Below are 13,089 nucleotides of genomic sequence, written 5' to 3' on the forward strand. Positions count from 1 at the left end.
TTAAAACTCTGGTACACAGCAGGCGGGAGTTTTGGAAATGACAGAGAATGTGGTTTGTCATGCATAGAAGAGAAAATGTGCCAGGCAAATACCTAGGGATAAGCACAGGAATGGCGATAGGTAGGAAACTGATTCAGTGTGGTGGATTGGGGAGAGGGCATGCCTTATATTATAAAGTCAATGGGACATATCGTGTATGACAAAAGGGCAATCGGAGTTGTCCATGATAAGGTTACAGTCAGCTTAAATCTGACACTAGAGTCTACATGCAGTTGAACTGTATGTATGTGTATGTGTTGAGCTGTCAGGCATTGGCCAATTAAGAGTAAGTCTGTATTCATATTTCTTCTAACTTACACAATTGGTCAAAAACTCCTACTCATTCAAGGGGTTCTTTACTTTTACTATTTTCTACATTGTTGAATAATAGTGAAGACATTAAAACTATGAAATAACACATAATGAATCATGTTGTAACCCAAAAAAGTATTAAACAAACCAGAATATATTTTATATAGTCACCCTTGGCTTGATGACAGCTTTGTACATGCTTGGCATTTTCTCAACCAGCTTCACCTGGAATGCTTTTCCAACAGTGTTGAAGGAGTTCCCACATGTGCTAGGCACTTGTTGGCTGCTTTTCCTTCACTTTGCAGTCCAACTCATCTTATCCTTCTTGGTCAAATAGCCCTTATACAGCATGGAGGTGTGTTGGGTCATTGTCCTGTTGAAAAACAAATGATAGTCCCACTAAGCCCAAACCAGATGGGATTGCGTATCGCTACAGAATGCTGTGGTAGCCATGCTGGTTAAGTGTGCCTTGAATTCTAAATAAATCACAGACAGTGTCACCAGAAAAGCACCCCCACACCACCTCCATGCTTTATGGTGAGAAATACACATGCAGAGATCATCCGTTCATCCCCACCGTGTCTCACAAAGACACAGTGGTTGAAACCAAAAAGCTCCAATTTGGACTCTAGACCAATGGACACATTTCCACCGGTCTAATGTCCATTGCTCATGTATATTGGCCCAAGCAAGTCTCTTCTTCTTATTGGTGTCCTTTAGTAGAGGTTTCTGTGCAGCATTTTGACAATGAAGGCCTGATTCACTCAGTCTCCTCTGAACAGTTGATGTTGATATGTCTCTGTTACTTGAACTCTGAAGCATTTATTTGGGCTGCAATTTCTGATGTTGGTAACTACAATGAACTTATCCTCTGCAGCAGAGGTAACTCTGGGTCTTCCATTTCTGTGGCGGTCCTTATGAGAGCCAGTTTCATCATACCGCTTTATCGTTTTTGCGACTGCACTTTAAGAAACGTCCAAAGTTCCTGAAATTTTCCAGATTTAATTATTTGTAAAGTAAATGGAGAGTCTTCTCTTTAGTATTTGAGCGGTTCTTTCCATAATATGGACTTGGTCTTTTACCAAATAGGGCTATCTTCTGTATACCACCCCTACCTTGACACAACTGATTGGCTCAAACGCAATTAAGAAGGAAAGAAATTCCACAAATTAACTTTTAATTAGACACACCTGTTAATTGAAATGCATTCCAGGTGACTACCTCATGAAGCTGGTTGAGAGAATGCCAAGAGTGTGCAAAGCTGTCATCAAAGCAAAGGGTGGCTATTTGAAGAATCTCAAATATAAAATATATTTGGACTTGTTTAACACTTTTTTGCTTACTACATGATTCCATGTGTTATTTCATAGTTTTGATGTCTTCATTATTATTCTACAATGTAGAAAATAGTAAAATAAAGAAAAACCCTTGAATGTTAGTGTACATGTAATGACTTTAATGTACATTGTCATGTGCGGAATGCAGCCTACTATCAGTGCAGAAAGCCTGAAGTTATTTCTTAACTTTGTAGACCTGTTGCATGTAGAATCACAAGAGTTGTTCGATAATAATGCTGTCTAGAGTAGGACTAGTCTACCATACAAAAATGTAATTGAAGTTCAGACATTTTCAGAGCAGGGATCAGCAGTCTGCCTATTGATACTTGAATAGCCAACGTAAGACACCGGTGCATGTTTTAACCTCCTTTTCATGATAGGCGTAACCGCAGATCACGTGTAACCAGCCCAGGACTGCCACACCTGGCTTCTTCACCTGCGGGATTGTCTGAGACCAGCCACTCAGACAGCTGATGAAACTGTGGGTTTGCACAACTAAAGAGTTTCTGCAAAAACTGTCTCAGGGAAGCTCATCTGCGTGCTCGTCGTCCTCACCCGGGTATGGTTAGGATGCCCAACTGCAGTCAGATCCGTCTTCAGTGGGCAAATGGTCACCTTCGATGAATCCCGGTTTCAACTGTACCGGGCAGATGGCAGACAGTGTGTATGGTGTTGTGTGGGCAAGCGGTTTGCTGATGTCATTGTTGTGAACAGAGTGCCCCATAATGGTGGTGGGGTATGACAGATTTTTACCTTGTCAGCTCGGGATTCGATCTAGCAACCTTTCGGTTACCGGCCCTACACTCTAACCACTAGGCTACTTGCTGCCACAGCTAGTAGTTGGTTGCACAGCCTTTAGCCAAGATAACTGCAGACAAACACTTTATAGCCATCAATGAGCTTGCTGCACCTTTCTACTGGCAATTTGGTGCACTTTTCAGCAGCAAACTGCTCTAATTCTTCAATGCTTGAGGGGTGCCCTCCACCAACTTCTGTTTAACCCCCCTTTTTCCTCCCTAATTTTGTGATATCCAATTGCGATCCAATTACGTTCTTGTCTCATCGCTGCAACTGCCCAATGGGCTCGGGAGGGGTGAAGGTCAAGTCATGGGTACTCCCAAACATGAACCGCCAAACTGCGCTTCATAACAACCGCCCGCTTAACCCGGAAGCCATCCGCACCAACGTGTTGGAGGAAATACAGTTCAACTGACGACCGAAGTCAGCCTGCGGGCATCCTGCCTGCCACAAGGAGTCGCTAGAGCACGATGAGCAAAGTAAAGCCTCCCCTAACCCGGACGATGCTGGGCCAGTTGTGCCCTCCCCTATGGGACCCCAGGTCACAGCTGGTTGTGGCACAGACTGGGATCAAACTCGGGTGTAGCCTTAAGCACTTCGATGCATTGCCTTAGACCGCTGCACCACTCGGGAGGCCCCGACATAGGTATATGGACACTTCGCTGGCCACTCCAGAACGGTCCAGCACGTTCTTAACCATTGTTGGGTGCTTTTTTATGTGGGTTTGGGGTCATTGTCCTGTTGGAAGACCCACATCCTTCAATTGAGAACCAATTTTTGGACACTGGGTTGAACATTGGACGACAAAACACCTGATAATCTGCTGATTTAATGATGCCTTTAGTACGTTCAAGGCCCCCAGTACCAGAGGCAGCAAAGCAACCCCATAGCATTATCAAACTTGATTGTAGGGAGGGTGTTATTTTCATTGAATGCTTCATTTGGTCATTAACCCTGATCTACACTGCTCAAAAAAATAAAGGGAACACTTACACAACACAATGTAATGCCAAGTCAATCACACTTCTGTGAAATCAAACTGTCCACTTAGGAAGCAACACTGATTGACAATAAATGTCACATGTGGTTGTGCAAATGGAATAGGAACAGGTGGAAATTATAGGCAATTAGCAAGACACCCCCAATAAAAGGAGTGGTTCTGCAGGTGGTGACCACAGACCACTCAGTTCCTATGCTTCCTGGCTGATGTTTTGGTCACTTTTGAATGCTGGCGTTGCTTTCACTCTAGTGGTAGCATGAGACGGAGTCTACAACCCACACAAGTGGCTCAGGTAGTGCAGCTCATCCAGGATGACACATCAATGCGAGCTGTGGCAAGAAGGTTTGCTGTGTCTGTCAGCGTAGTGTCCAGAGCATGGAGGCACTACCAGGAGACAGGCCAGTACATCAGGAGACGTGGAGGAGGCCATAGGAGGGCAACAACCCAGCAGCAGGACCGCTACTTCCGCCTTTGTGCAAGGAGGAGCACTGCCAGAGCCCTGCAAAATGACCTCCAGCAGGTCACAAATGTGCATGTGTCTGCTCAAACGGTCAGAAACAGACTCCATGAGGGTGGTATGAGGGCCCGATGTCCACAGGTGGGGGTTGTGCTTACAGCCCAACACCGTGCAGGACGTTTGGCATTTACAAGAGAACACCAAGAATTCGCCACTGGCGCCCTGTGCTCTTCACAGATGAAAGCAGGTTCACACTGAGCACGTGACAGACGTGACAGTCTGGAGATGCCGTGGAGAACGTTCTGCAACATCCTCCAGCATGACCGGTTTGGCGGTGGGTCAGTCATGGTGTGGGGTGGCATTTCTTTGGGGGGCCGCACAGCCCTCCATGTGCTCGCCAGAGGTAGCCTGACTGCCATTAGGTACCGAGATGAGATCCTCAGACCCCTTGTGAGACCATATGCTGGTGCGGTTGGCCCTGGGTTCCTCCTAATGCAAGACAATGCTAGACCTCATGTGGCTGGAGTGTGTTAGCAGTTCCTACAAGAGGAAGGCATTGATGCTATGGACTGGCCCGCCCATTCCCGAGACCTGAATCCAATTGAGCACATCTGGGACACCATGTCTCGCTCCATCCACCAACACCACGTTGCACCACAGACTGTCCAGGAGTTGGCGGATGCTTTAGTCCAGGTCTGGGAGGAGATCCCTCAGGAGACCATCCGCCACCTCAGGAGCACGCCCAGGCGTTGTAGGGAGGTCATACAGGCACGTGGAGGCCACACACATTACTGAGCCTCATTTTGACTTGTTAAAAGGACATTACATCAAAGTTGGATCAGCCTGTAGTGTGGTTTTCCACTTTAATTTTCAAACTTTAAATCCATACCTCCATGGGTTGATACATTTGATTTCCATTGCTAATTTTTGTGTGATTTTGTTGTCAGCACATTCAACTATGTAAAGAAAAAAGTATTTAAGAATATTTTATTCATTCAGATTTAGGATGTGTTATTTTAGTGTTCCCTTTATTTTTTTGAGCAGTGTATATTGCCAAGGAACAGTAATTTAGTTTCATTGATCCACAGAACATTTCCCCCAGGATTTACGTTTATTTAGGTGGGGTTTTAAGAAGTTAAAAATCAGGCTTTCTTGTCTCCTCCAGCAGTGGGGTATTCCTACGCTTACCAATGACAGTGACTGTGTTGCCAGTGACCCCTCCAAACTTCCATCCTACTTTTGTCTTTAGACGCAGACCTGAACCTTGCCCAGATGGGGAGATAGCAGCATGTACGTCTGCTCTGTGGGGTCCTCTCAGGATCTGACAGGGAACAGCAAGGACTACACTGAGCTCATAGTGCCGAGTGAGTGGCTCTTATCCTCTCAGGGCCTCCATTGATTCCCCTCACCTGCCTGCATTTTGCACCACCACCCATCCATCCTATGACAAAACAAACAAACAAGTTATTCCATTCACTATTTGTATTTAGTACACAACATAGCACAGTACTGATCAAAGAATTTAAAATGCAAGTTTGTGAATAAATAAATCTGTTACATGAATACAGTGATGACATTATAGCTGTAGGTGGATAAACAAACTTGCAACGGCCACATAGGCCGACATTCCTAGAACCAAAAAGGATCCCAAACTGCTTCTTCATTCTTTGTTTTCACATTTAGAAAGTAGTCTGCAAGGTAAACAAGTACAATTAGTCATTTTCATTATATATCAGAAACATAGGCAAGTGCAAAGCAAATAATATACAAAGAGTGAGACAGGGTTTATGTGCAATTTTTGTTGGAAAAAACAACATACAATTGAATGAAATGGTACTTTGGTGTTTTAGGCCAAATAACACTGTGATAAATTTACCTTGGGGTATAAAACAGTTATCTTACAAAGTGACGATAAACTTGGTATGTAATGCTACAAACAACGCCGGACTGTTGTGTTTCGTTATGCACAATGGGCCAGCCAGACAACCTACAGTCTGGTTTTAGTGTTAGCACATTTCTCAGCTGATAACCAGACCTGTCTGGATAGCCATAGGGGAAACAAACTGTGAGGAGCCAATAGCCTTGTCTAACAATCCCTAACTCCTATTTACTACTAGTGTCTGAAGTAACTAGATAGGTGTGAGCAATATTCCAGACAATCCCCAAACCTCATCCGGACTGGAGCCATTGTTTACATCTGTCCAGTCCCTTCCGAAGTAGGGGAGCTGAATGGTTTAAAAGGGGTTGTAAAAAGATACTTTTTTCTGGTAAAACATTAAAGATAGCTGTTGACGAAAGCGGGCATTAAGCATTCTGTAGAACTGCCTGTGTAAAATATCTGTTTGTGACCAATGTGGGTTTGTAGTAAATCAAAATACTGCGTACAAAGCTTCTCTTTTTTACATTTACATGCTCTGAACAACAGAAGATACTACGAATATGATATGCAGCAATTTACAGGTTGACACCTACAGGCGTGATGGATAATCCAACAAAAAGCCTTACATGACATTAAGCAAATATTTCTAGACTGAAATGTAATTGCAAATCAGTAAAAAATAGTAGTTGCTTGTTTTCAGTAAACCATCAGGAAGTGTTTCCTTACTGCTATTCTGAAACGACAGAAGTGCATTGCAGGGGTATCCATCGAACACTTACTTACAGGTGTTCAATTTACCTCGGCCCAAATACATAGATAAAACTGACAGTTAGGCCTAGTAACTGTAATGGTATTAGTATTTCTGTAATGGTTATAGTATTTCTGTTGGTAAAACAATACTTGAGGTAATTTGATGAATGAACGGTCTAATCAGGCCCTAGTAAGTTACGAGTGGCAGACAAGTCACCCAATGAGAGAAGCTCCATGCTTATCTGAAGGCTGCAGATTCATTGACGGTTAGTTAAGACTGCTGAATTGGGACTAATAAAACAAGTACTGGCCAGAGAACCGACTGGTAACGCCAACGTTCTTCCTAAGAAAAAACGACATAAAACAAAAACAAGCTCTTTACAAAAAAATCTAACATCCAGTTTAGTCTTCTTATTTTTTTAAGGCAAGGCTTTCTTTCTTTAGTTTGAGACAGCTGTGGATTTCACAGACACACAAACGTATACATGTCTTATATTTAAAGGCATTTATCCACAGCTTTGATTGTGGTCCGCAGAGTGCAGAGAAGCAACAGAAAGGGCACAGGGATAGATACAATAATACAGTTGAGTACCAACATCCTACCCTTGGATTAGCCACTACGCTCCAAGGCCCGGTTTCCCAGATCAATATTAAAGCTTAGTCCTGGAATAGAAAGCATGATCAATGGACAATCTATATTTTGAATGTGCTTTTTAGTCTAGTTACAGGCTTAGGTGGAATGCGGTTCTGGGAAACCAGCCCTAAATGTTTTGAGTCATGTGGCTTTTATCAAAAGGTAGGATCCGTTGGGCAGACTCTGGAGTATTTTGTTTCAATAGATATATTTCCTATATACACACACACATCTGGTTCTGTATAAGGATGACAATCACAACAGAGATACAGGTCTAGAGCTCCCTGTGAAATGGTAGTGAGGCAAGGAGCAACAGTAACTTGAGTAGGACAGTGATGGGTTTCCCCTACGGGTGAGAAGTGAGGTGAGTCAGGTTGAGAGCTGGGCCAATTCGTGGTCGCTTGACGAGCTCACCTGCCTTTCCACCCTCCTTTGCATCTTACAGATAGCCATCCTTGCCTGAATGTCTCCCTTCTTCTCAAAGTAGTCCACCAGGGGCGGCTCGGTGAGCATCGACGCCAGCACCTGCTCAAAGGTGATGGACCAATCGCCTTCCAATATGCTTCCCTGTCGCTGCTGGTCGCCGGCGCAGCCAATCAGGACTGTGTCGTCGGCGATGTCCTCACACTGCAGAGAACCTGTGCTCACCATGGAGTAGGACGAGACCGACGTGTCATCCTTCACTTCTTCGTCCGACGTCTGCTGAGGCAGTGTTTCCAGCTGGGCCTCCGCCAAGGCCCTGCAGACCAGGGACTGCCCTGAGCTGCTCTCCCCATCCGGCTCCTCTTTTTCGGGTTGGAGCAGTTCAGCGGCGGGGGCGGGAGCCTGGGCGTTGGTGGTGTCGGTTGGTTTGTTGGCGCCGTTGTTGGTGAACTTCTTGCCCACCTCTCCGATGCGCAGCAGCAGGCTGGCCACAGTGGCGATGGCGTGGTAGAGCTCCTGCTCCAGTGGGTCCTCGCTGAACATGTTGTACAGGGTCTTACACAGCTCTATGAACTGCTCCTGTAGGGGACACACACAGGGGATCAGGCAGAAATGGCTTCTCTAAGTGTGTATGAGTGGTCAAGTTATGGTCATCTCTCAGTAATGTGGCATGTACCTGGTTCATCCTGCGAAGGTCTTTAATGGTCTCCTTCTTGGGCTCATTCTCCATGGCCCACATCCGCAGGTAGTACTTATAGTCCTTCACCTCTGAAACAGATATCACAATATTACACTGGATGCAGTGCCTTCAGAAAGTATTCATACCCCTTGACTTATTCCATATTTTGTTATGTTACAGCCTGAATTTAAAATGGATGAAATAGATTTCTCACCCATCTAAACACCATATTCCATAATAACAAAGTGAAAACATATCTTTAAAAATGACTGCAAATGTATTGAAAATGAAATACAGAAATATATCATTCACAAGTATTCACACCCGAGTCAATACTTTGGAAAAGCACCTTCGGCGGCGATTACAGCTTTGAGTCGTCTTTGGTATGTCTGTATCAGCTTTACACATCTGGATTTTGGGATTTTCTCACATTCTTCCTCAGATTTTCTCAGGCTCGGTTAGTTTAGATGGGGAGCGGCAGTGAACAGCAATCTTCAAGTCTTTCCACAGATTTGTTATGGGATTCGTCTGAGCTTTGGCTGGGCCACTCAATGGCTTTCAAATTCTTGTTCTGAAGCCATTCCAGCATTGCTTTGGCTGTAAATCTTCACTGTAGAGACTTGTCCTTCTTGCAGGTTCTCCCATCTCAGCCAATGAACTCTGTAGTTCTGTCCCCTCCCTGACCAAAGTCATTCTTGCCCGGTTACTCAGTTTGGTCAGATGGCGAGCTCTAGGTAGGCTGGGTAGTTCCATATCTCCCAATGATGGAGTTCACTATGCTCTTGGAAACTCTCAACACTCTAGAAATTGTTTTATTCTCTTCCCCAGATGTAGGCCTCATCACAATTGTCGGAGATCTACGGACAGTTCCTTGGACTTCAAGCTATAGTTTCCGCTCTGACATGAACTGTCAAATTTGGGACCTTATATAGACAGGCGTGTTTCTTTCTAAATCATGTCCAAACAATTTAATTGGCCACAGACTCCAATCAAGTTGTAGTGATTGGAGCTCCAGAGCTCAATTTAGAGCATCATAGCAAAGAGGTGTGAATCCTTATGTAAATCATTTTCAACAAATTTGCAAACATTTCTAAAATGTGTTTTACTTTGTCATTATGGGGTATTGCGTGTAGATTTGTTTATCTTACCAATGTAATACAGTGGCACGAAAAAGCATGTGAACCATTTGGAATTGGTCCTAAAATCACACCAATAGACAAACACAGTGTGCTTATCTAATAACACACAAATTATTGTATTTTTCTTGTCTATATTGAATACATCATTTAAACATTCACAGTGTAGGAAAAAGTATGTGAACCCTTAGGCTAATGACCTCTCCAAAAGCTTATTGGACTCAGGAGTCAGCAAATCTGGAGTCCAATCAATGAAACGAGATTAGAGATGTTGGTTAGAGCTGCCCTGCCCTATAAAATAAAATAGAAAACACTAAATTTGAGTTTGCTATTCCCAAGAAGCATTGTCTGATGTGAACCATGCCTTGAACAAAATAGATATCAGAAGACCTAAGAATTGTTGACTTGCATAAAGCTGGAAAGGGTGACAAAAGTATCTCTAAAAGCCTTGATGTTCATCTGTCCACGGTAAGACAAATTGTCTATAAATGGAGAAAGTTCAGCACTGTTGCTACTCTCCCTAGGAGTGGCTGTTCTGCAAAGACGACTGTAAGAGCACAGTGCAGAATGCTCAATGAGGTTAAGACGAATCCTAGAGTGGCAGCTTAAGACTTACAGTAATGTCTGGAACATGATAACATCTCTGACGAGTCTACAATACGTGAAACACTAAACAAGAATGGTGTTCATGGGAGAACACCACGGAAGAAGCCACTGCTCTCCAAAGAAAACATTGCTGCACGTCTGAAGTTTGCAAAAGAGCACCCGGATGTTCCACAGTGCTACTGGCAAAATATTCTGTGGACAGATGAAACTAATGTTGAGTTATTTGGGAGGAACACACAACACTTTGTGGAAAAAAACAGTAAAACCTCACCCTCACTGTAAAGTATGGTGGAGGGAGAATCATGGTTTTGGCTGGCTCGGGGTCTGGACAGCTTGCTATCATTGACAGGAAAATGAATTCCCAAGTTTATCAAGACATTTTGCAGGAGAATGTGAGGCTATCTGTCCGCCAATCGAAGCTCAACAGAAGTTGGGTGATACAACAGGACAACGACCCAAAATACAAGTAAACCAACAACAGAATGGCTTCAAAAGAAGAAAATCCTGATCTCAACCTGTTTTGAGATCCTGTGGCATGACCTCAAGAGAGCGGTTCACACCAGACATCCCAAGAATATTGCTGAACTGAAACAGTTTTGAAAACAAGAATGGTCCAAAATTCCTCCTGACCGTTGTGCAGGTCTGATCCGCAACTACAACATTTTTTTGGTTGAGGTTATTGCTGCAAAAAGGAGGGTCAACCAGTTATTAAATCAAAGGGTTCACATACTTTTCCCATCCACACTAAGTTCAATAAAGACATGAAAATGTATAATTGTTTGTGTGTTAGTGTAAGCAGACTGTGTTTATCTATTGTTATGACAAGCTCATGCAGAAATCCAGGTAATTCCATAGGGCTCACATACTTTTTCTTGCCACTGTACATTTTGAATTCAGGCTATTACACAACAAAATGTAAGTCAAGGGGTATGAATGCTTTCTGAAGGCACTGTATGCATAGCAATACCGTTTGAATCCTGCAGAGGGCAGGACAAGGAAGAAGACCAGTACTGTAGAAAGGTCATTAATATTGGCAGGGGAGTGAGGCTCACCTTTCTTCTCCTCTGCATCTCCGCTTCCCAATGCGTCCTCAGCCACTTTCACCTCCTCTCCTGCAGACAGAGTAAACCACCACCATCACCATACCCACAATGCCACTAATCAGACCATCCACACCAGTGTACACACTACACATTGACAAGTAGGAAAGTGGGTTATCTAGACAGGGGTTGGGAGGAGGGGGGTCTTTCCAGTGGAAGATGATTGTGCTAGTGTGTGAGACATCCACTTAACAGAAGATGAGGTGAGTCAACTAGCCCCCTGATGCTAGGAGGATAACAGGCAGGGAGGTGAGTCAACTAGCCCCCAGATGCTAGGAGGGTAACAGGCAGGGAAGTGAGTCAACTAGCCCCCAAATGCTAGGCGAGTAACAGGCAGGGAAGTGAGTCAACTAGCCCCCAGATGCCAGGAGGGTAACAGGCAGGGAAGTGAGTCAACTAGCCCCCAGATGCTAGGAGGGTAACAGGCAGGGAAGTGAGTCAACTAGCCCCCAGATGCCAGGAGGGTAACAGGCAGGGAAGTGAGTCAACTAGCCCCCAGATGCCAGGAGGGTAACAGGCAGGGAAGTGAGTCAACTAGCCCCCAGATGCTAGGAGGGTAACAGGCAGGGAAGTGAGTCAACTAGCCCCCAGATGCCAGGAGGGTAACAGGCAGGGAAGTGAGTCAACTAGCCCCCAGATGCCAGGAGGGTAACAGGCAGGGAAGTGAGTCAACTAGCCCCCAGATGCTAGGAGGGTAACAGGCAGGGAAGTGAGTCAACTAGCCCCCAGATGCCAGGAGGGTAACAGGCAGGGATGGAAGATACGGATACTACAGCAGATTATACAGGGGGAAAGCGATGCGATGTCATTCACACCTGGACCGGAACGTACCAAAGAGAGCCCAGAGTGGACTGTACCAAGTGGACAGGGAGAGTAAATTAAGGGGGGGGGGGGGGGGGGGGGGGGAGTACTACAAAGAGCATTTTGATCAAGGGTCTCCACTCTGTATAAAGATAGTTGTGTAATCTGCTGGTACGATGTCACTGAGTGTGCTATACCACATGGGGGGGGGGGGGGTATTAACAGGTTAGAGATAAATCCTCTATGAACTACAACTAATCATTGTTTCACAAGTTTGCAGATTATTCAAACATGAGATTGACTATTCCCCCTGAATACAGTGTGGCCACCATTTCGTTGATCAAAAGTGTCTTTGTGACGAAGAGATTTACAGAGAGACAAACCTGAGGTCACTTCCTGCACCAGGAAGTCCAGATCAGACAGGAAGGGAGGTTCTGGAGCAGTGAATAGAAAACGGAACCAGATGGAGAGAGGACAGACATGAGAGAAAGAATTAAAGAGAGAGAGAGAGAGAGATAAAGAGCAAGATGAGGAGATTAAGACAAAGTGAGAAGGGAGGAAGGTGAGACGGAGGAAAGAGAGGGCGGGTGGAGAAAGAGGGAGGCAGGGAGGAGAGGATCAAACGATAGGAAGATGAGAATACACATTCAGTCAGTTAAGTCAGTAGTAGGAATCAGTTTTCAATGCACAGGCACATGCAAGGACCAGGACCACTCATTGCCTCAAGCAAAAAAAACAAGAAAAATCGAACCAACATGTCAAATATCACATGGAAATTGTGAGCAAACTACAGAATGAAAGATGGTTCACACGTGTGTGTGTTCCCTCCTGAGGGATTATGTTACGTTTATGTCAACAGCAGTACGTTTATGTCAACATCAATGTGTGTGTACCCTGTGGAGTGTCATCAGTGAAGAACTGTGTAGCTTCCAGTGCCGACTCGGCCTCCTCTGGACACAATGCTGTAAGAGAGACAAGAAGTATGTTCGCCCCAGTATGTATTATCCTAACACACACACAAATCATACCCACAAGCACGCACGTGCACATACTTTATTCAAAACTGCTCAATTGTTCCCATTCTATAACATTATAGTAACACACCCACAGACACAAACACAATTCTTCCGTCACGCAT

The 13,089-nt window shown here is 44.6% G+C and overlaps 1 protein-coding gene across 4 annotated transcripts in view; it reads right to left on the reverse strand.

The window, feature by feature from the left end:
- Positions 1-5,410: 5,410 nt before the first annotated feature.
- Positions 5,411-13,089, reverse strand: part of LOC109864827 (TBC1 domain family member 9B) — a 43,799-nt gene continuing 36,120 nt past the window's right edge. For 2 of the 4 annotated variants that reach the window (XM_031798107.1, XM_020452807.2), the window contains 5 exons: positions 12,845-12,913; positions 12,335-12,385; positions 11,103-11,162; positions 8,306-8,397; positions 5,416-8,208 (listed from right to left, as the gene is read on the reverse strand). In XM_031798107.1, the coding sequence (XP_031653967.1) occupies positions 7,576-8,208; positions 8,306-8,397; positions 11,103-11,162; positions 12,335-12,385; positions 12,845-12,913 (905 nt within the window). In that variant the 3' untranslated portion in view covers positions 5,416-7,575. Of the gene's footprint in view, positions 8,209-8,305; positions 8,398-11,102; positions 11,163-12,334; positions 12,386-12,844; positions 12,914-13,089 lie in introns of all 4 variants that reach the window. The other 2 variants (XM_020452805.2, XM_020452806.2) reach the window with 2 other exon arrangements.

This window comes from Oncorhynchus kisutch, linkage group LG19 (genome assembly GCF_002021735.2).
Source record: "Oncorhynchus kisutch isolate 150728-3 linkage group LG19, Okis_V2, whole genome shotgun sequence".
Lineage (NCBI taxonomy): Eukaryota > Metazoa > Chordata > Actinopteri > Salmoniformes > Salmonidae > Oncorhynchus > Oncorhynchus kisutch.